Source organism: Microplitis mediator, chromosome 6, assembly GCF_029852145.1.
Source record: "Microplitis mediator isolate UGA2020A chromosome 6, iyMicMedi2.1, whole genome shotgun sequence".
NCBI classification, from domain to species: Eukaryota; Metazoa; Arthropoda; class Insecta; order Hymenoptera; family Braconidae; genus Microplitis; species Microplitis mediator.
The window spans coordinates 10,367,568-10,382,639 of record NC_079974.1 but is presented as its reverse complement, the minus strand read 5'-3'; the positions used below and the strand labels follow the sequence as shown (position 1 = coordinate 10,382,639).

The 15,072-nt window shown below is 34.6% G+C and overlaps 2 protein-coding genes across 9 annotated transcripts in view; one reads left to right on the top strand and one right to left on the bottom strand.

The window, feature by feature from the left end:
* Positions 1–1,070: 1,070 nt before the first annotated feature.
* LOC130670512 (trichohyalin-like) lies at positions 1,071–2,428 on the top strand. The gene is made up of 2 exons (XM_057473923.1): positions 1,071–1,685; positions 2,006–2,428. Exons 1-2 carry the CDS (start codon positions 1,071–1,073, stop codon positions 2,426–2,428), a joined length of 1,038 nt encoding a protein of 345 aa, XP_057329906.1.
* Positions 2,429–5,425: 2,997 nt separating this feature from the next.
* The window catches only part of LOC130669641 (afadin), a 167,445-nt gene continuing 157,798 nt past the window's right edge, over positions 5,426–15,072 (bottom strand). For 7 of the 8 annotated variants that reach the window (XM_057472641.1, XM_057472644.1, XM_057472642.1 and 4 more), the window contains 5 exons: positions 12,363–12,747; positions 11,455–12,258; positions 10,243–11,371; positions 7,339–7,451; positions 5,426–6,341 (listed from right to left, as the gene is read on the bottom strand). In XM_057472641.1, coding sequence (XP_057328624.1) covers positions 6,119–6,341; positions 7,339–7,451; positions 10,243–11,371; positions 11,455–12,258; positions 12,363–12,747 — 2,654 coding nt within the window. In that variant the 3' untranslated portion in view covers positions 5,426–6,118. Of the gene's footprint in view, positions 6,342–7,338; positions 7,452–7,582; positions 7,658–10,242; positions 11,372–11,454; positions 12,259–12,362; positions 12,748–15,072 lie in introns of those variants that run through there. The other variant, XM_057472645.1, reaches the window with a different exon arrangement.

Here is a 15,072-nt window from a genome sequence, read left to right as displayed (position 1 = left end):
TAATTATTTGATCTGTTTTTGATGTTTTATAAAAATTTTAAGCTGTTTTTGATCTGTTGTTTTAAAAAACAATTGCATTACGGGCAGGCAAAACTAGATTAATTCTTGAACTTTAAAAAATTTTAGTTCTGAAAATTTGCAAGGACTAAACTAGATTATATTATCGACGTAATATTTTCATTTATGGGCAATATTGATAAAAAATATATTAAGTAACAGAATTGATTATGTTTTGTTTACTATTTATTAATCGTCTTGTGTTTAAAAATGTCGACAGTTAATGGAAGTTTTGACAGCTTTGACCCGGGTTTTAATGTGAAAGACTTAAGAGAACAATTTGCTGGGAGAAGATATATTGTGAAGGAGGAGAAAGTCACTGGTGCTAAGCAGCAGTGGAAATAGTTCAGTGCTCGCCACTAGATCGCGCCCAACCTATTATTGTCCTGTTCCTGGTTAGATAGGTGTTTCAGAGTTCTTATATTCTATACTCAAAGATAATTCTAGCACGGGTACTTCTCTGTTATTTGACAGAGTGACAAGTACCTGTTTCGATGGTCATATAGTAGATGCTATATTACATTGTGACAATAATGTCAAATATTTTTGTTTTCTTGAAAAAATTGTTTTTACAATCCAAAAACATAAAATACGTTTCAGGTAATGAAAAAAATTGATTTTTGTATTCAATAAATGCTCTTGTATATTCTTAAAATAATATATTTCGGTAAATTTTTTTTTTTTTTTCAGTATTCATTTACTCTGAATACCTTCTGGTTTGAGTATGTATTCACTCTGATCCCACTCTGGAAACATTCTGGAAACACTTTGGTATCAGTTTGTATTCAATGTGGATGCATAACGGTGTCAGTATGTATCCACTCTGGATACTTTCTGGAAACACTTTGAATTTACTCCGTATCCGCTCTGGAAATACTCTGGATTCACTCTCAGAAAAGGGCACAAAACCATTCTGGAAATACTCTGGAGTCCGTATGGTTGCATCGTGTTACCAGAATATTTCCAGAGTGTATCCAGAATGTTTTTAATACCGCTAGGGCCGCGAAGAACAAATGCGAGTTGAGATTGAAAGAGAAGAACGAGAGAGAATCGAGGTAGAAGAACGGGAACAAGAGGAACAAGAGCGTCGAACACGAGAAGCGAGAGAACAAGCTGAGAGGGAACAGGTTGAGAGAAAACATGCCGAGAGGGAAGCTCGTGAAGCCGCGGAACGAACCGATCAAGAACTACGTGAGCAATTGCGTCAAGGAATCCGGGCGCGAATTTTGCCCGAAAGAGAAGAACAACGGGCGCGTGAATCGGGTCCAGAAGAGAGAGAGGCGAGAGTGAGACACGAGAATGAACAGCGAGAAAGGGAAGAACAAGAATTGCGTGACCAATTGCGTCAGGAAATCAGAGCTCAAATCCTACGCGAGGAAAATGAGCGACGCGGACGCGACGACAGAAACCGGCGATCAGGACATGAGTCCATGGAAGTGAACCAACCCAGAGTGGGCTCCTCGAGACAAGGAACACCGTTACCAAGTCGCGTTCGACAGTCACTATTGGCAAATAACTCAGTCGAGCTTCGAAAGATGGACGGTGCGGAAATGGGGCGTCGTATTCAACGGAGAACGCGACGTCCAGGAATTTCTGGAGCGGCTGGAAGAATTAGCGAAAAGCTATGGGTATGAGATGGACCACCTAGTGCCATGCATCCTAATTTTGCTTTGCGAAAAAGCTCTCCTCTGGTACCGCAATAACAAGAGGGATTGGGCTTCTTGGGAAGACTTCGCGTCGGACTTGAAAGCCTTCTATCTGCCTTCAGGCCTCGAACTTGAGCTGGAAGAACAGATCCAGAACCGCGTACAAAGAGCAACCGAGACCGCGGCAGAATATGCAACCAGACTGCCAACACTAATGCGGAGACACGGCCAGATGTCAACCACAGCCCGTCTTACCCGAATGTACCAAAAACTTGAGACCAGAATATCGTGGATACATTAAGCGCACGGAGTTCACTACTGTTCCGGAACTTTTACGACTCGCGGGTGAATATGAGCAACTCGTCGCTCAAGAAAAAGCTCCTCTGGCCAAAGAAGCCAAACAATCACCCCGGAAACCCGTCAAAACTGCGGAAACAGCACCCCTTGAAATCTTTGAATACAATTGGCTAGAGTGTTGTTGGAGATGTCGCCAACGAGGACATACCAAAGCCCAGTGTACGAATCGGTGGGTGAAATTTTGTATGCGTTGCGGTAAAATAGGAACGTTTTCCCGAGATTGTCCCTGTCCGAGACAGGGAAACGCGGAGAGGACCGGCACGCGCTCCCAAAACCGGTCCGTGATCCCCCAGGGAGCACCAAACCAAACGAACAACGCGCCGAGAATTCCGGAGCCGAAAGCAAGCAGTTCCAGCCAAAATTTGTAACGAGTAAACTGGGGTTAATTTGAATTACAGGAGGAATTATTAATTAATGGATTTATTTATTGATCTTGAAAACGAACAAAATTAATTACACAAGAAAATCGGTATTTAGACGAACCAGTAATTAGATATAAGTTAAATATAATGAAATTAGCAATTATAAACAATCGTTGCTATGACAACAATCTCCGTAACAACCGTTACCATATCGACAGTTCCTATAGCAATAATTTCCATAGCGACCATTGCCATCACGACTAAAAGTGGTGACATAACACCAACTCTTTTAGAATAAATGAATATATAAATAAATTAATAGTCAAGCGGCTGAGGCAGCCGTTTGGCACGCGCGTGGCTCGGGCGATCACTAAAGTAAAGTAGCATCGAGCATGATTACTACTTGGCTGTGTGGGGGCTTACACACATCTAAACACATACACTCTCACACATATTCTCGCATATACTCTATAACAAGGATTTTTTAAATTAAATTAATTATTTTATTTGAATTTTTATTCGACTGCGCTCTCGGCCTACGCATTACCGTTGCCCCCACGCCGTCAAATAAATCAATACTGGGACTGTTATTGATTGGTTAAAATCTTTCGGCCGTGTGACAAACGGGTACCATGAGGGGCCTCGAGTCCCGCCTGTTATAGGGTGACAGTAAATTTTATAAAGAAGTATAAGGTACTGACATCGTCCGAGAATGGTGACTTCGCTGCTTCGTAGCTACTCAGAGTCGCAAGTTGCGACACTCACTGCCTGGTGCTGCTGGCGATCAGTCACTTTTAAGATCAGCCATACATTCCACAAGTATTTATAAGAGTGAGTCTTAACATCACGTTGCTGCTATGGTGAGTCGAAGGACCCCAATTTTAAATTAACTTTTTGGACATCGTCGTCTCGGTGCGTCTTTATTTGACCCCGAATAAATCATCTTTAAAATAACGTCTTTGAAGCTGTGGCTGCAGTGAAAGCCAGTTTTCCAAATAATTAATACGCTAAGTCTAAAGACCGTGTATCAAAATTCAATATTCTCCTGGTTGCTGAGATATCATTATACTCAAGAAGGCAAGATCTGCGTCACAAGCTAAGGAGTACGACGACGAGTCAAATACAACAGCAGAACGTTCAGAGGACATGTAATGGCGGAGGCGAGTCACCCACGTTTTAACAGAAAATTTTGGTAATAAATAACAGTCCGGTTTTATTGTTAAAATGGAGAAATTTAAGTGTAAATTATAAATTTTATTAGAAAGTTTCGATTATGGGGAAAATTTGATAATTAAGTTATTCAGGGTAAAATATAAATTATAAAAGAAATAGTGAATTTTACGGTGTGGGTTCGAGAGCATTCGGTCGCTATATTGTTTAAGTATCTGGGTTTGTCTTTGTTTGGTAGCATCGTATTAAGTAATTAATTCAGTCAAGTCTAACGACCACTGGTTAATTAATTAATAATTAATAATTTTGGAATTTAGTAATAATTTAATTTAGCAGGTATTCTTTTAGAGATACTGAGTCCCACAGATCGTTCTCTAGAAGGCGCTGAAATTTAGTTGGTAGCGTCTTATTAAATATTGTGACCTTGGTGCTGAGTCTCACCGACCGCATCACTGGAAATTTTATTTAAATAAAATTTATTAGAATGAAAATAATTAAAATAAAATTCAGGTTTGGAAAGTCAGCCCAGAACTTTCGGCATTGAAAAATTATAATTGCGGACAGAGTGTGTGTGTGTGTGATTTAGAATAGATTTTACCTCGCCAGCAAATTATTTAGAATAAGTGATAATTGTTATTATAATTTGAGAAATTTATATTAAACTGAAAATTAATTAAATTTTAAAACACGTTAATATTGTTGGGAAATTCAAAGATTTATTATTGTTAAAAATATTGAATATTAAATTAGAGAACATATCCGTTGACATATAAGTTTTATAAATAAATTTGGATACATTTTGCTAAATATTGTTTATTAAATTAATTAACTAAATCGACTAATGATGTTGAGTCTGACGACCACTCATTAAGTGATTGAATAAATATATATTAGAACCTAACTCTGCAGCTGTATGGTCCAGCCTTGATAAGGAGATTTTCGGACTCATCCTTGAGATTTCTTTTATTCTCTGCTTTGTTTGCCTTGCACACGATACTGAGAGATCGTGCAATTTTACTCTCAGTGGCGCCCTTAGAACTTTTCAGTTCAAAAGGTGTCCAAATTATGACCTCGTAAGCCTCGTCGTCAAGACCACGAAAGTCTAGGGGTACCCGGTTATAACTCACATCATACTCAAGTCACTCACTATACTCAGCAACCAAACTGACAACTAAGCCTCTGCCGTACAGCAGGGATAAGTTGGCAGCATTGCAAAAGAAATACATACATTCAAGTTGAATGATTCAACACACACATTCGACACAGGTAGATACGCACTTGCAACTCACGATAAGCATCGCTATTGTTTTATCATAATTAAATAATTTATTTTGTACTTAATTATTAAGTGTTTTGATAAATAAAAGATATTATTGTTGTTGTGTACATGTAAGCACGTTACTTATAAGTAGTGGTAAAATCCCCACAGCTGAGTAACCGCTGAGCCACGAGTCGGGTTCGAACGAAGGTCTCTGACCGTTAGGCGCGGGATGAAGTTCCAGTGATCGGTAGAATAGAAATTTTATCGATCACTGGATCTTCAACCAAACCGAAACTGCACTGGCTAGGTTTTCTCTGTGGTTTTCTTTCGCCACTGCACCTCCATTGCAGAAGGCAGGAAGTAGGGCATCACCGTAATGATGCAGTACAGTATAAAGCACAAGTCGGACCACAGCCGCACAATGAAAGCAGAAGGAGAAGTAAAGCAGTTTGCGATATGAAGGCGAATGTGTAAAAGACCAAAAAGGCTATACACCGCAACAACTAATAAATTGAAAAAAAAAATTAACAGTCGATTTTCATAACAGGAAATAAAAAAAAAAGATATCGTTCATTGCAATTCGACTTTATTAGAATTTCCAAAAATAAATGTTATTAATATATATTCATTATTATCTAGTATTGCTGTGTTCGTATTTCATGTTAAAACTTTTGTCTAATCAAATTAAAAATTTTTCATTAACGCTTGGATTTCAATCCAATATATTAGTAGATACTACAATATTTACTTCTTGCACACAAGATTATCTTTTACATAAAAATATTTATAGACATTCAATACAAAATTAATTTTTTAAATACTTTATAATGAAGATTGCTTTATGAAGATGTTTGATAGCTCAAACATTTACTTTTTAACTGTCTTTATACGATCGTGAAATTATTATATGTAAATAATTTTAATTATAAATATAAACATATAAAGATGTAAGTAAAATATTCATCGGTTTTATTTACAATAAAGATCAAATTTTTTTATATAAAATATAAATGAATTTTCATCTTGTATATTATTTAAGAAATATTTGTAAATTTGTAATAATAGTCGAATTTAGATACATCAATCAAAATATAAAACTAAATTTCCTCTAAAAGATTAGATATAAAAGATATTGGTCATTAATTAAGGAAGTTTATTACTTCCTTACAATACTATATTTTTGTTCTAGAAGTATCAGATAATTAGTATTATTAATTACTTCTTGTTCAAATGGTCAATATTTTTACGATTGACCTACAAAAAAATCAATTTTTATCATTATCACTTGGGTCTGAAGGACTTGTAATATTATCAATTTCTCTTTGAGCTCTTGAGATTTTCACTTTGTCTCTTGGCGTGCCATCTTCTCCAGTCTCCATTGCAAACATTTTCATTTTTTCTTTAAAACTTAATTTTTCCGGGACCTCACCCGATTGAGCATTTTCTTGTTGTTTTTGCTTCTCAGCTAAACGTTTTTGTCTAGGATCTCTAGAAAAAAAGAGATAAAATTCAAATTAATAAATTAAACTTGTGCCAATTTAAGAGAGAGTGAACGGAACGACGAAAAAAAATGTGTCTCAAAACAGAATTCATGATGTCAGGTAAAATATTCTCCAATTAAACAAAAAATTCTTCATAAAATTTCTTCGAGATACATATATATGATTTTGGAACAAATACAACTCTATAGCTAATGATGATTTTAACTAAATGCTTTTCTACAACATTGAAGTAAGGGTGATACTTCCGATTATGTCACCGCACCGATTAGTCTTAAAAGCCACTAGTTTTGGCTCACAACTCATATAACTCAGTACAATACATGAAATTTACCGGCGAGACGATTTAGACAATAATTAGTCGAGAAATGTGCACACAGATGGCACTCGTTATGATGGTGTATGGGTTAATTTATTATCTATAAATAACTTAATTAAAATTAAATACTAAACGTACAATGGACGATGGCGTACAGGTTCAACCCATTTATAATTTTATGGTAACATCAGTATTATACATGAGGCAAGATGCGATGAAGGTGCCTTACTGACGATTCCATCATCATATCCGGGATGTAACCTAATATTGTTCGGTGTCTAATGAATTAATTTCGTTAAAAATTGTTAGTTAATGAATTAGCGGTATTATTACACTTATATTCGCGCGTTAATCTATTAATTAACTAACCAACTAATTAATTTATAAATAATAGTGTGTACACGTGTCAGTTTTGCATTGATTCTAATATCAAAATGGCGGCTTCTACGGCTTTAGCGGTAAAAATCATGGTCGAACAACTCCTATACGCATAAAAATACATTCGATTTGAAATTTTTGAGTGAATATGAGGGGTAACCTGATCAGAAGTCAAACCAAAGTAAGCGCAACTATGACTGAAATTAATTTTTTAAAAAAATTTGATTGTATTATTCAATAAAATTCGTATGAGCTAAATTTCGTTCCGCTCAATTGTGGTTTAATATACTTGTAAATCTCCTGAGCTCCAATAACACCAGGAGTATTTCCACCAAATTGACTGCCAGGGCCATCAGGTGTTTGTGGAGATGCCAATAAAGTCTTCGCATCATTTATGAAGTTCTAATAACAAATAATGATTTCTTTTATTAATATTTTCATTATATTATTGATAGCATAAGCATAGAAATATCAATGTTGAGCAACGTATAAGAGTCAACGATAATTAAAAATATATCAATAAATACACTTGCAATTGCAGTTTACACGAGAAGTTTATCCATCATGCACAATCGATTAATATTTATATGAATACCTTTTTTCACTAGCTGTTGAGCGTATGCATTTCGATAAAATTTTAATATTAGTTGAATTATAAATCCATGAATTATGAAGGAAACTATAAAAACTTTTGCAAGAGAAACTAATATTTGCTTTAATTCAATTTTTTAAAATTCATAAAAGTAACATTAGTTAAAAGATTTATTTGATTTCTCGTTAGGATGTGTCGAAAAACAACATTTTTTTTGGCATCACCAGAAATTGACAGGATATGTTAAAATAAATATTCTGTCTGAAGATCGGCTCTTAAATTCAAATTTTAGAGGTAGCTTATCGCATTTTCCGATTTCCTATTTCAATAACATAGGAAATTTTTTTTTAAAGTTTGGAATTTTATTACTCACCAGAGAATCAGTGTTTCGGAAAAATCAATGAATAATTTTGTTGAAAATTGAACGCTCTAAAAAAGGTTTAGTATTATTTTACTTTGTAACGGGGTGGGATGCTTTTGGATTTCGTTTAAATGTAATTTCGACTCACGCCAAAAGATCCAGCCTCATTCTTCAACTGCCAATATGGAAGAAAGTATAGCCACTCATGCTCCGGGGTCGCTGTGGCCGAGTTCCTCCACATTTGGTTTTAGGGGTTGGCTAGCCTGAGTCGACAGAGGTGCGAGGCTCAGAAACGACGAGTGGTCGGTCTTTTGGCTCGTAGCAACCACCATGTACGGACGTGTTCTTCTACTACTACTACTATTACTACTACTACTACTACTACTGCTACTACCATCTTGGATGCTATCAGCCAAAGACCGTTGGGTAGCAATGAACGGATATGTCCGTGAGGTCTTGATGGAAAAGAAGAGGAGTAGCGCTTGCGGCTAAGAAGAGAGAAGAGGAGGAGTACCAATGTCATGATATAATGCTAACGCGGTCCCATGGCATTTGTATTTCAGAGAGAGAATTGTTTTTTAGTACGGTAAAAGTCCCACACTACCAACAACATCAAAATTTTCAAAACTCGTCCTTCGTTGGTGTCTTTTGAAGATTTTTTCAACCTCTCTCCCCAATTAAAAAAAACCTACTACCACCTTGGTTTGCTACTACAAGTACAACTATCATCTACTACTACACACGTGCTGCTAGCCATTATCATTTCTATAAAGGGCCAAGAGCATATAAGCCCACCTGAGGGGGAAGCTTATTCTTAATTAAGTTTATTTTGATCATAATTTATAAATTATTATTGTGGAAATTTGAAGCTGGTAAATTTATTGGATCGAGGATTCGGTGATTGGAGGTTTATTGCTCTAAGGAAGGAGGTCCGTCGGAGTGAAGGACTAGTGTTGGATGATTTTGCCGGAGTAAGTTAGGTGGTCTATTATTGTCGGGATTGATTATTTATTTGCAATTTTATTGAGAATTTCATTAAGTCGTAAATTAATAATTTATTAAGTCAGTCAAGTCGAGTCTGTTTCATTATTTTAGTCGAGTCAGTTTTATTAGTCAGTCGAGTCAGTTCATCAGTCATACATAATTTTAGTGTCCATCATTTCATTTATTATTTGTAAAGCGACTTCGTTTTGTAATAAATGCCATGGTTATCAGTTTTACTAAAATATATTAATTAATTATCTAACCGTGTCAGCCCTCCTGATAAGTTTAGTATAAGATCTCACTCTCTAGTTTTCTACTGTGTGGTTCTGTACGGGATTATCCACGGACTGAGATTTCACTGAGCATAGTCAGACAAGGTACGTAAAACACCACAAGTTTCACATATGTGCGGGCATATAGTGAGCTTGTTTTATTAAGACCACATCTAATTAATAAAATAAGTGGGACCCATTACAACTTTTCCGGCGGAACTATCAGACATCTCAAACTGCATAATACCTTTTTTGTAGATCATTTCATTTCCTAAAAATTATCTTTTGACAAGTTTTCGAAATTTTTTAAAGTTCTTTAGTTATTTGCGTTTAGAAATAAGTAGATAAAATCGACCGTTTCTTAAAACGAATTAGCATTTAAATGCAAATAACTAAAGGGCTTACAGAAATTTAGAAAACTTTGCAGATAATAAGTTGTAGGAAGTTAAATGATCTACAAAAAAGGCCCTAAAACATTTTAAGATAAGTCTGATAGTTTCGCCGAAAAAGTAAAATAATACTAAAATTTACTATGAATCCAACTTTGACCTTGAATAACTTTTGAAAAATTAAATTTATCGAAAAATAGTAATAGACCTTTCTTGTAGAACATTTAATTTTTAAGGCAAATATTCATTGATTTTTCCGATACACTGATTCGCTGATGAGTGATAAAATTTCAAACTTAAAAAAAAATTTTTCTCATGTTATTTAAATAGGAAATCGGAAAATGCGATGAGCTACCTCTAAAACTTGAATTCAAGAGTCGATCTTCAGACAGAATTTTTATTTTGATATATCCTATCGATTTCTGGTGATGCCAAAAAAAAAACGTTGTTTTTCGACATAATCTAATGAAAATAGACACTTTAATTTTAGTTCTGAGCTTTAAATTAAAATTTTATGATAATTTTTGCATCTATCGTTATATTTTTGTAATTTTTTTGATACACTAATTTAAATAAGTTTTTGAATAAAACTTACATTAGGATCTTCTTTTATAGTACCCATAGTGAAAGATGGTGATATGTGTGAGGTAATTGAAAGTGAATTTTTTGGAAAATTTTCAATGTTGGCATTGGAATCGTGGAAAGAGACTCTTTTAATGGAAGTTTGATGAGATCCAATTGGAGTAGAAATTGTTGTTGAATTAGACGATCTTAAGCCAGCTTGTTGAGACATGACGGTGTAACTAGAACCTCTTTCTGGAGGTACTGGGGCATCGCTTCCACCGTTGATATGCAAATTGTCTAGTTTCAACATTTCTGAATACAGTTGATGTTGATGATTTTTTAGATTTGATTGATTTTGTTGATATATATGTTGACTTTGTTTCGTTTCATCTTCGTTTTTTCGATAACTTTCATCAAATTCTGTTGGTCCACATTTGTATTCGTCCATTTTTTTATTCTTTTCTTCTTCTGCATCCGCCTGGAGTTGAGCAGTAATTTTTAAATTATTTGCCAGTTGTCCAAATACTAGAGGTGAATTATAAGCCGAAGAATTAGAAACTTGTCCATAATCATTTATATTTAAAATATGCTGTGAATTTATATTCGAGCTGTCATGTAGATTTATATTTCCAAATTTTGTTTGGTCTTGCTGAGATGTTACTGTAGGAAAAGATATAGTAGATGACTTTAGTTGATTACTAGTTGATTGAGATGGAAGAGTTCCTCGAATTGATTGATTAGCTACGTTTGCTCGAGACAAAACGTTTTGCTCTATTGATTGGTAATTTTTCTCTGGAGTTGCTGTCATTTTAAGCAATCCTTGAACACACAATGTATTGTGATTTTCAAGGTCATTACTTTCTTCATCATCATCTTGTTGAGCTGCAGCTTCTTCAGCTCTTTTTTGAAAATCTCTTTCTAACTGGAGAGCTCGAAGTTGTTCCTCTTGTTGTTGTGTTCTATGAGAGAGTGAATTTAACTCAGCAATTTGTTGGTCCCGCCATAATTTAGCCGCTTCTCGTCGCCGTGCTTGTTCTTTTTCTCGTTCTTCTCGTTGCCATGGATTGGTTGCATTATATTGATGTTGTCGACTTTGTTGACTTGAACTAATGGTTGAATAGTAACTACTCATTGGAGTATCTTGCATACTTGCGGTATACCTAAAAAAAAAAAAAACAATGTAAAAATCAATCATCTATATCGCGTTCAACATTAAAAATTTCTATTATGTAATCAACTTTACCTTGAATCGATTTGCTTTGTATATAATGGGTGAGTTGAAGTATTAAGAGGCGGAGGTGGGTGACTTTCTTTATATTCATTTTCAAGAACTGAACGGAATGGTAAAGTTTCTTTATTAATATCATTTTCATTGTGTATTTGATTAAGAGTATTCTCATTCATATTGCGTTGATGGCTTGTGTCACTTGGATCATTTACAAATTGAGATTTATTGTAAGGAGCTAATTGCTGATTATATTCCGTTCTTGATCGATTAAAATCTGATTCGTATTCTCTGTCTATCTCAGCCATTTTTTGATTAGCACAAGATGCATCATTCTTCTTTGAAATAACAGCATATTGATTTGAAATAAGTTGTTTATTATGTACGCCATATGGATTATTTTGAGGATCAGAGGATCCATGATTCGAAGCAACCTGTCGTAAATTATAACTTGAAGGATTCGAATCAAGACTTGGTATTAAACCTGCTTGTTTGTACATAGTTACATTGGCTTGAGCAGTAGTAGGGCGAACATTATAAGAATTTGGTCGATATTGATTAATCGAAATTGTACCTGCCCTTAACTCACGACGTCGTACTTCCTCCTTCATTTCCTGTAACTTTGCCTCTTGTCGTATTATATCTCTTGATGATTGTGATTTTAATCCTTGTTGTTGAATTTGATTAGCATTGTAATTAATTTGTTGATCTTGAGAAATATATGCTGAGACGGGGCGATCTTTCCCTTGATTAGCATCCAGTACCGTACGATTTAATGAATTTTGTGAGCCTTTTGGATTTTTTTGGGTATATATTGGATTTCTAAACATAAAATTATAATGAATATAATCCTGAATAACTTCGGGTTCTTGAAAAATTCTATGACATAAACTATAAAGAATGAAGAATATTTAAAAATAAATTACCGATCAATGGATGTTTGATAAGGGCCCATCTGTTTTGCTGTTGGATCTTGATGTCGGTAGATACTTAAATTCTGATAGAATCTCTCAGCTTCATTATTCTGAATATTATTTAAAGCGTTTCCAAATGATTGGCTCGGATTTAAATTTGGAGAAGATCGCTGACGATTCATCAAACCAGATAAAGGCAAGTGACTAATTTTTGTTGGGTCAAGAAGGTTGTTACTTGATCGCGATCTCAAAGATGGAACTCCATTCATAGTAGGCATTGGAGGTGGTTGAACTGGCGGTGTAGTACTATTGCTAGATGAAGTTCTGCTATACCCCGGGTTGAACACTTCGTGTTGACATAGCTGCGGTTGTAATTGTTTATTGTCTGTTTCAACACCTACGAAATGACATTACTTAAAATAAATATACATAACTGACAATAATATTAACATATATTATAATGTCATTTCTTATCCCGCCTTAGTACCTTCGAGACGGATCGAAAACTACAACACGAAAATACTGGTGATAGGTAAAATTTTGTTGACTTGTGGCTCTGAGACTCAGTGCATCCTGAAATTTACACGGAGTATCCATTGTCCGATTTAGATATAGGTTAGTGAATGAGTGAAAAAAAATTACGAACGCGAAGAGAGAATTCGATGTACATCGCCATCCAATGAAAAAGCTCCATTTGGTAAACAGAGGAAAGTCCCGTCCGAGGACAGTCGGCTTAAAAGGGAGCCGCGCTCGAGTCCAAGTCTTACAGTCGAGTGCAATGTGTCAACTCAAGAAAACTAGCCGATATCATGTAACAGAATGCTCTCCAAGAAACGCCGTCTTCGGTAAGCGAAGTGGTTACGCCAGCTACCTAGGTCATGAGAGCCACGAGTTAAAAACCAACGAGTTGGCTAAAAACAATCAACCTGATTCTGATATTCGATGCATCGGACTCATAAAGAAATGACAATACAACTTGGTCAGTTCATTATTCAATACGTGTAAGTATACTTAGTGAAGAAAACCATAGTTTTCTGCACCTTTTCATATAAATTAACTCTGTAGGTGGTAACAACATAGTATTGAGTCAATTTTTAATAAAGTCTATAAGAGGAAGTTTGATAGCAAATAAAACGCACGCACTACGGCTAAAAATTTGTACCAATTGTACCACGAAAATGAAGAAATTTATGCATTTGCAGAAAGAATGAAAACACACTGAAAGTTTTACTGTTAGTTACTTGTATAAATGAGTGGAAACCCGAACCAACCCAGCAATCGGAATCGCATTGAATCGCATTCAGTTTTCTATCCGATTTAATCCTGTTTTTGGAATGGCTGTCTTGTCAATCCGTATCAATGCGATTCAATGCGACACGTTGATAGAGGCTACGTAGGAAAATTTTTTTACCAATTAACGCAAAATTCTTGATTATCGATAGCCGAAATTTGAAAATTTCAATACGATTATCTATGACTCAAGAATAATTGAGAGAAAAAAAATTATTTTAATACACAGTGTAAATAGAAAACATCTAGTAAAATTATAGCTTTTGCAATAATTTTAATAATATCAAATTTGATTAGTAAAATAATCCACTAGGCACGAAAAATTGAATCACTGTGAAAGTAATTAAGTCTAACCGCCCGCATTTATTTATTTAAAAAATACAAACTACTGATCTTTCTTAAAATACACTCAATCCATAAATTAAAGGAACAATAAATTCTAGAAATTTTTTCGTGATTTTTGCAAGAATCTAACTTCGTGAAAAATAATGGTATCGGGATAGAAAAAAAAGCGTTTCATAGCTTGACATCTCTAGTTTCGGCACGTATTTACCAAAATTTTTTTAGAGCTTCATCTATTGCACAAACATGAGAAATACCGCGAGACAAAAATTTTCTAAATTTTTTCTTTTCTTTGAGAGAGTCCACGGGCTGCGGAATAATTTTATCAGCTGAATCATTGCATACGTTGGTTAGCAAATTTAATCAGCTTTAATTTGAATTTTTTTTAAGGTTCGTACGACAACTCGTCACTGGGATATCAGCCTTCAAACGAAAAATGATCCTTTTGGGTTTGATCATCGATATTTCAGGTACCAATGATCGCACAATAAATTTGAGGGTGGTGTTAAAAACTTGAATAAATTTCTTTCAAGACCCTTTCATCAATCTTTAAAAAAAAAATTTTTTTTATTTTTAACATCCATTAGAAGTAAGTACAATAAAATGACTTTTTTTGGTTTTTTAGTAAACCGCTACTCTGCAAATATCGATAAAAAAAATAATGTTGCTGGAGACTTTTTTAGCTTAATGTACCCCCAAGACCCCTGTAAAATTTTAAATTGATCCATCAAACTGTTTTGTGGGAATCATCGATCAAAGTTTTGCTCAACAATCAAAGGAGCAAGTTTTGTTCCTTTAATTGTCTAATCATAATCAAAATTAAAAAATTTTTTTTTTTGGACTTTTCTCAAATTTTTGCGTTGGTGACTCAGCAAATGCAAGGAAATGACAAAAAACATAAAAAATTTCCAAAAAATGTCAAAAAAAAAAAAGTTAGAACACAAAAGAAAAGTTTCAATTTTTTTTTTTCTTCGATTTTTTTTGACATTTTTTCGAAATTTTTTACTTTTTTCGTCATTTCCTTGCATTTGCTGAGTCACCAACGCAAAAATTTGAGAAAAGTCGAAAAAAAAAATTTTTTTCATTTTGA